The sequence below is a fragment of the Magnolia sinica genome, chromosome 2 (genome assembly GCF_029962835.1).
Source record: "Magnolia sinica isolate HGM2019 chromosome 2, MsV1, whole genome shotgun sequence".
NCBI lineage: Eukaryota > Viridiplantae > Streptophyta > Magnoliopsida > Magnoliales > Magnoliaceae > Magnolia > Magnolia sinica.
Window position 1 is genome coordinate 83,343,859 of NC_080574.1, and position 7,520 is coordinate 83,351,378.

The 7,520-nt window shown below is 38.9% G+C and overlaps 1 protein-coding gene across 2 annotated transcripts; it reads left to right on the forward strand.

The window, feature by feature from the left end:
- The first annotated feature begins 1,483 nt into the window (after positions 1 to 1,483).
- On the forward strand, positions 1,484 to 6,952 carry LOC131237229 (protein HIGH ARSENIC CONTENT 1, mitochondrial). Of its 2 annotated transcripts, XM_058234913.1 has the most exons (6): positions 1,484 to 1,637; positions 1,742 to 1,819; positions 1,948 to 2,021; positions 2,204 to 2,274; positions 5,881 to 5,934; positions 6,816 to 6,952. In XM_058234913.1, the coding sequence occupies exons 1-6, from the start codon at positions 1,621 to 1,623 to the stop codon at positions 6,903 to 6,905; spliced, it is 384 nt and encodes a 127-aa protein (XP_058090896.1). In that variant the 5' UTR covers positions 1,484 to 1,620; the 3' UTR covers positions 6,906 to 6,952. The 2 variants fall into 2 exon arrangements, with proteins under 2 accessions (XP_058090896.1, XP_058090895.1); XM_058234912.1 differs by lacking the exon at positions 1,484 to 1,637 and having other exon boundaries at positions 1,650 to 1,819.
- The last annotated feature ends 568 nt before the right edge of the window (positions 6,953 to 7,520 follow it).

The window sequence follows — 7,520 nt, forward strand, 5'->3', positions numbered from 1 at the left end:
TGTCAGTGTTCGTCTTCGCATGACACGTACCTACAGCTACAGCCTACAACAGCTATATAGCTGTGTGTGGTACACCAGCAAATCCTCTTCTTATTGTACTGAGTAAACTCTATTGGGGCCCACCATGAATGCATGTGGTTTATCCACGTCGTCCATTCGTTTTTCCAGATCATTTTAGTGGTTGAACCTAAAATTGATACGTATCCAAAGGACCATACCATAGGAAAAAGTAGAAGTATTGATAAGAACCACTCCAGATCGGGTCGGATTGGATCGGTCCGGATCTATTCGGATCGGGTTTTTGGATCGGATCGGTCCGGATTGACCACGACCCGATCTCGATCCAAAAAACTGTCAGATTTGAATGACCCTATTCGATCCGCACCGATCCAAGCCGTCGGTTCTGTTCGGAACGAATCGGATCAGGTCTGATCGGGTCAGATATGCTTAGCTCTACAACTAACCCAGGAGAAATTACAAATGGGCCCATAAATTAAAATGATATCATAGGTGGCTTCCATCTGCACCCTTAACACGGGTATTCAAATTAGGACAAGTGCGGCTATGGTTTTGGAATCCTGACCATTGATGCACTTTTCATGGCCAGAAACGTCATCCACAGGAAAAGTCAAATAACCTCTATATTCATGCCCAGAAACGTCATCACATAGACGGTCGGTCAATACTTAATAAATGAATAATAACAAGGGTCCACGTTCAAGTTATTGTATTGGCCTCTTGAATCATTCAATCTGAGGTATTCTGGTATTGCATGCTCTATCGATATTCTGGATAACAGAACAACGGTCTGGATTATTGGACAATGGGCTCCACTGTCAGAATTAAAAACCCATGTATAATGTACAAATACAATGGCCGCCTGTACCATGTAACTAACCTGAGCCGAAAACAAAGGTGAGCAGATTAGGTGAGACCCCGGCCACACCCAAGATGGTACAGGCCTTACCGTGGGGCCCACTTGATCTATGTATTTTGTATCCACTCCGTCCTCCCGTTTTTTCAGACTATTTTAGGATATTATTCCAAAAATGATGCAGATCCAATTATCAGGTGGACCATGCCATAGGAAACAGCAGTGATTGATCATTAATAGGTCACAAAAGTTTTGGATAAGTTGATATTTTTTTTCCCTGCATCCAGGCTCATGTGACCTTATCAACAGATTGAATGGCTAATAAACACTACGGAAACATTGAGGTTCTTCCTAAGAAGTTTTTAATGGTAGGGCGTTCAATCACCACTGTTTCCTGTAGTATGGTGCAACAGATAGTTGGATATGCTTCATTTTTAGAATAATGTGCTAAAGTGATATGGAAAATAGAATGGACGGTTTGGATACAGAATACATGCATCAATGTAGGCCCCACGATAAGGGCCGCACCCGTCTTGGGTGAGGCCAGGTCTCACCTAATCCGCTCCCAGAATAAAAAAGCGAAAGCAAGCCCATCGTTTTGTCTTCTTTCTTTTCGTTTTTATTTTATAGGAAATTTTTGGAAAGAAAAATCCTTGGATGGTTTTCTTGGAGAAACAAAGGGAAGAAGAAACCACAGCTCCAAACCAGGGGCTTTAACCTCCTACAAAACAACGACCCTTTCTCTGATGGACGCTCAGAAAACGTCTGTCTATTTCTCTTTCAAATATTGGAATTTGTCTTCTCATACATGGCTAGTACTATATCTTGGGTCATATGCTTTTATTCCATCTTTCTTGTACATTGCAGCTCCGAAGAAGTCGTGACCGTCGATGTCCATACTGCTAAGGATCTCATTCGCTCAGGCCATCGTTACCTGGACGTGAGGTGGGATGGCCTAGCAACCAGTTCCCTTTAATTCCTTGGTTTTCTTTTTTCTCTTCTTCTTCTTCTTCTTATTATGAGCTTTTGTCCTTCTTTTAATGTATTTGTTTGTTAAATTTGGATGATAATAGGACGGTTGAAGAGTACAAGAAAGGACATTTGGAAAACGCTTTGAATGTACCTTATATGTTTATTACGTCTCAAGGTTTTTGCTTTTCGTATCATTTCCTTTTTTTTATATTTTCCGCCGAAAAATAGAGAGTACTTGTATTCGTATAGGCAAGCAAAAGATAGAGGATGCATATATTAGTTCCATTTTTCCCCCTAGTCTTCTCATTATTATTGTAATATTCTTATATTTTTTTCTGGTTTGTTTGGAAAATTCAGGTAGGGTGAAAAACGCTCAATTTCTGGAGCAGGTTTCATTGATTTGCAATAAGGAAGATCATCTAGTCGTGGTAATCAACATCATCATCATCCTTAATTTGGCTTTTTATTCATGGATTACAATGATTCATGACTGTTGAATCAGGTTTAGCTAGCATGCGCATGGTGCCTGTGTACTCAGCCTACTGGTTTTGAATATTTTGATACCCACCTCCACTTTTAGGGGTGGTAATGGGCCGTGCCAGACTAGCTCCAGGCCCGCCTGACATTTCAATGCCACGTGGACACTAAAAAAATAAGGCCTGACCTAACCCGGCCTGGACAGGCCCAAAAATTGATAGATCAAGTGGGTCACACATGCACTAAAGAAATGGAGACCTAGAAGAATGAAATCAATAGGCTACATTGAAGATGTATATGTTCACCAATCAAGGATTAGAATTACATACTTGTAAGATATAAGATATGTACATATGAAGTCATGTGAGGTTAAAATGACTTCAGCCCAAGCCCAGCTGAAATATTGATTACACCATGCATGCTAGGCCCAAGCCCGACCCATGGACCAACCAACAGGTCCAATTCCAGTCCAAAGCCAGGTCGGGCTTGTCGAATGAGCAGGCCACCAGGGCCATTCCGACCCTCACCCACTTTCTATATAGAATCATATGATTCTCCCCTGAGGATATGCAGTGGAGCACGAGTTTTCGGTTTGGACTTAGTAATAGTGGGGCTAGGGTTGGGTTTACGATTCTCGTCCCTAGGATATGTAGAGTATGCACGAGCTTTCAGTTTGGACATTGCACAAGTTGGGGCTAGGTTTTATCAATTCAGACTGATCTACTAGGCCCCACCTTGGATGGATTAATGGACCATGTTCCAAAAATCTCCTTAACGTGACCATCCTAATCTTCCATTTTGATGGTTAAGAGAAGAAATGCGTTTACCGTTCACATTTAGCTAAAAATAAATGGTCCACCGTTCACCCATAGTGGAACCTATATCAGTGGTGCCCGTTATGCGATAATTGGTGTAATGGACACCCCTAAAAATGTCATGTGTAATGGCCGTGACTCCTCAATAACGGTAAAGAAAAGCAACTCTTATTTTTCTTTAAAACCCGGCTCCAATGACCCCCCTTTCTATCGCTCATATATATATATAGATACACACACACACACACATTGTTCTTGGAGTAATCCTATGCTAATTTCGACATATCTTGTACCTTCTTTGCGGATTAAAATGCTCAATTTAGGCTATTTGAATGAACCAAAGTTCCTTGGGGAAAATTGAGAGCTCCTCGGACGAATCAAATCTCGTTATGTGTTTTTTTTTTTTTTTTTTTTAAAAACGTTCACTTTGATTTATTTTCGAATGGCCATGGCTGTCTAGAAAAGTCTCCAAAAAATGTATTTTTTAATTTAAGATTGATTCCTAATGGTTGGAATAGACGTTAGATGAATAAAATGTAAAAATTCATACCTTAAATTAGTTATTAAAAACCATTTTGTAATTTTTTAAAATTTATTATTTTCTGCTAATTTTCAGATGAACAGTGGTTGTTACGAAAAATCACCCCAAAAGTTTAAAATTGACTGTACGTTGTTGGAATATATAAAAGATAAATAGATGTATATATTCATGCTTTAGATTAGTCATTCAATTCTCATTTTGTGTTTTTTATATTTAAATTTTGGCTGGTTTTCGGATGAATTGTTACTGTCAAGAAAAATTCCAAAAATGTATTATTTTTTGTTTAATGTTAATTGTAAATGACTGGAATAGATGTAGGATGAAATAAATTTCGAATTCATGCCTTAGGTCAATCATTTTATTCCCATTTTGATTTTTATTTTTATTTTTTTGGGTTGGTTTTTGGATGATTAGTCTGTTATGAAAAATCCCTCGGAAATATATTTTCTGTAACATAAATATAAATAACGAGTTGTTTCATTATTATTATTACGTTCTTGCTAATATGATTTTATCATTGGTATTAGATATTTAAAAGATTAAATATGAATTTTTCTGTCAGTATAACTGCATCAAGTTCACAAAATCATCAGACATGTGGAGACAGCATTGTTGCCAAAGAGTCGATCATTATATAATCATAAGTATGGTCAAAACAAATATGTGTGTACAAAGAGATGATCACCTACATATTTTTATACGTGTATTATGGGCACAAAATTCGAACAGCCAACTTTTACTTTGATTCAAAACCCTGGTGGGCCATAGAAAATGGAGAGGTAAATCAAGGGAGGAAACTGTTTCCCTTTGTTATGGCCCACCAGAGTTTTGGATCGGGCTAAAAGTTGGGCCCGCAAAGGTGGGCAAGTGATCATACATCTCTCTTGATATATATATATATATATATATATATTGTTAGCTTGTTAGTACAAGCATTGTCAGATCACACTTCACTCTTAGCCACCCCCACTAGGGAAACGAGGTATCTTTCACTCAGTCTACCACTTGAGCTATGGAGCTGGGTGTTATCTCTCTTTATATATATATTTGTGTGTGTGATTCTCTAAATTTAGGATTTTTCCTATATATATATATATATATATATAAATCCAGCGGCTATATATATGGGGGAATAATAACCATTGTGCCTCCCATAGCAGCTACGCGCAACAGTATCGGCCGGGAACCTTGAACCTAGCTGACCAGTGGTCTAAATCACTTAATCATGGGCTCCACTAAAACGAGCTGAAGGCTCTAGTATTTCAGCAATCGAGATCAACGGCCCCTTTTGGACGGATCATGGCCCATAAATCTCCTTGAATGGCATAAAATCGTGCACACATGCCAAGTATACTGAGCTTCAATGTCACCTGGTGTGAAGTGTCCTGGTACTTGTGGATTTGAATCTGTTAACCTTGAATACATTGGTGAAGAGTGTTAACCTTAAATGAGATCGGGTCCTTCCAATAGAATGGCCATGCAAAATGTAGTCAACAATGTCCTTGAATTGGACTCGTGAATGTAATTTTGGTTTGGTCTCCAAAATTGATTAAACACAAAAAACAATAGTCTGGATTTGCATTTGAGTGTCTTGCCTCATTTGCGCGCATGGTCCAATGTCCAAACAAGGGGATCTCAGCGTTGAGATGCACTCTCGTCTACCACCGCGGCACGGGTAGCTCCCTCGTCAGCATGTATACAACAAACATCTTTGGTGTGATCAGGACCGTTAATCCGAAGAGCCCCTGCGTGGATGGGCCATTTACCAAAAGTAATGGTGATTGCACAATTCCACCATCCAGTTGTTTTGTCGCTCACAACGTACCATTTGCAGGCCATCGATTGGATGGTTACCAAAGTGCATTCGGCGTGCTTTTGGTAAATGGCTTATTCCATGGCAGTCTACCGCAACATACATGCTTGTTACATGTATGTTTATATCACGACAAAAGGGAGCTGCTGCACTATATCTATCGACTTTCGTATTTGTTGTCGTCCCAGGTGCTGTTATGATTGAGTGTTATAGTCAGAGATGGCAATAGGTCTGGCTGGTAGACTCAGCCCCAGCGATTCAAAAATCGGACCAAATCACCCCAGGGCGGGCCCCATTACCTCCCCAGATAACCATTGCATTGGCTTTGTATAGATTGTCGCTTACTTATTGAAACCTTGTGGCTAATTATTTGCTTGGAATTGTGAAGGGCTGCCAAAGTGGGGTTCGATCATTGCATGCCTCCGCTGATCTTCTCAACGCTGTAAGTTTATTTAGAAATAATTTGTTATTTCCATCCCTGAAAAATTACTAGTTCCATCCCTACAAGGATGATTTGGTTACCAAAGTAACTGATAAAAGCACTTGTTGAATAAAAAACAAAACATGCAATGAGTAACAGCTTTTTTGGGTGGAAATATTGTTTCCCTTGCCCAAAAATAATTTCATATGAATTTTTCTTTGATCATCATTAAGTCTAAATTTTCACCCAGAGTACTCCTTGAACACTCATCTCCCCACAGTTCCATAAATGGTGGGTGGGAACCTCAAGGCACATTTCAAAATGGATTTCTGAAAAATAGAATTTTGAAATGCTTCTTGATCGTCACCAGGACATATTTGGATTGGGTGTAAACCAGGGGAAGTCAAGGGAAAGCAAATTTGTGAAATAGGCAGATGGTAAATGACATCAGCATTAGAGGAAGTAAGCTCCTTGCACTTGCTTGTTTTGCTAGAGAATCTTTGAAGGAAAGTGCTTTCTCTTCGCATTTTTCATTGTTCAGATACGATTTCCAAAGGGAGATCTCTTCTCTCAAATTTCGTCATTCAAAACCCCACATCTGAGGGAAACCTCTACTTTATCATTTAATATTTTGAAGAAAAACGTTAGCTCCCTTGTTGAGGAAAGCAATGGGTTCCTTCTCTTTTTACGAAATCCAGAGGAAATGTCAATTGAAAGGGAAATGATTTGCTTCGCTTAGTTTACCCCAAGCCAAGAAAGAAAGTCCCAACCACCTTAACGTGGTGGAAATAATGAGCAGACAGCATTGGGTGAATCCTGTTTGGCATTTAGGTCATGCCTCTTTTGTTTTTTGTTTCAAACAAAAGAGAGAGATGGAAATGAAGGTTGTTTTTGAATGGCAGGAATTCAAGCATGTGAAGAACATGGGAGGGGGTTATGCTGCATGGGTGGAGAATGGTTTTGATGTGAAGAAATTGGAAGTTGAATTGTAATAAGGTCACTGTAAATGATATTTACACTCGTTGGCTTTCTCCCTTCACACTCCATTTACCTCACCTCTATATTTTTTTGCATGCACTTCACCAAAAGAATAAGGGATGTAACAATGGGGCTGAAAGTCGGGCGGGTTGGGTCGGGTTGGTGCTCAACCCTAGCCCAACCCAAGGTTACTATACCTCAACCCTAACCCAACCCAACTTCGAATTGGAAATTCTCAACCCAAGCCCAACCCAAGCAGGGTTGGTCGGGTTGGTCGGGTTGATACATGCTAATATTTTTGTTATTACATTAGTCTACTATATTTCAATACACGCCTTTTTTTTGTACATATGATTTTATTAATTATATACGTAGTTATTCATCACGAAGAACTTTATTTTTTCTAAACAAACAAGCTCAAATATAGGACAACTACTCCTTCAACAATCAAGCATATCAAATTTCAAGTATTATCAAATATCAACAACATATCAATTTAAAAACTACCCGTAACATCAACAGGAACATTACTATCACCCATTCCAGAAATCCACTTATATATCTTGATATTAAAAATTAAAAATAAAAATAAATAAATCTGTACATAAGAAACATGTTGAAAACAAGTC

Bases quoted from the DNA above. Each gene is read 5' to 3' on its own strand.
- LOC131237229 (XM_058234912.1), top strand. From the start codon at position 1,683: ATGGCTAGTACTATATCTTGGGTCATATGCTTTTATTCCATCTTTCTT. The intron at 2,275-5,880 runs GTAATCAACATC...GGAATTGTGAAG, and splicing joins AGGAAGATCATCTAGTCGTG to GGCTGCCAAAGTGGGGTTCG. The intron at 5,935-6,815 runs GTAAGTTTATTT...TTTGAATGGCAG, and splicing joins CCGCTGATCTTCTCAACGCT to GAATTCAAGCATGTGAAGAA.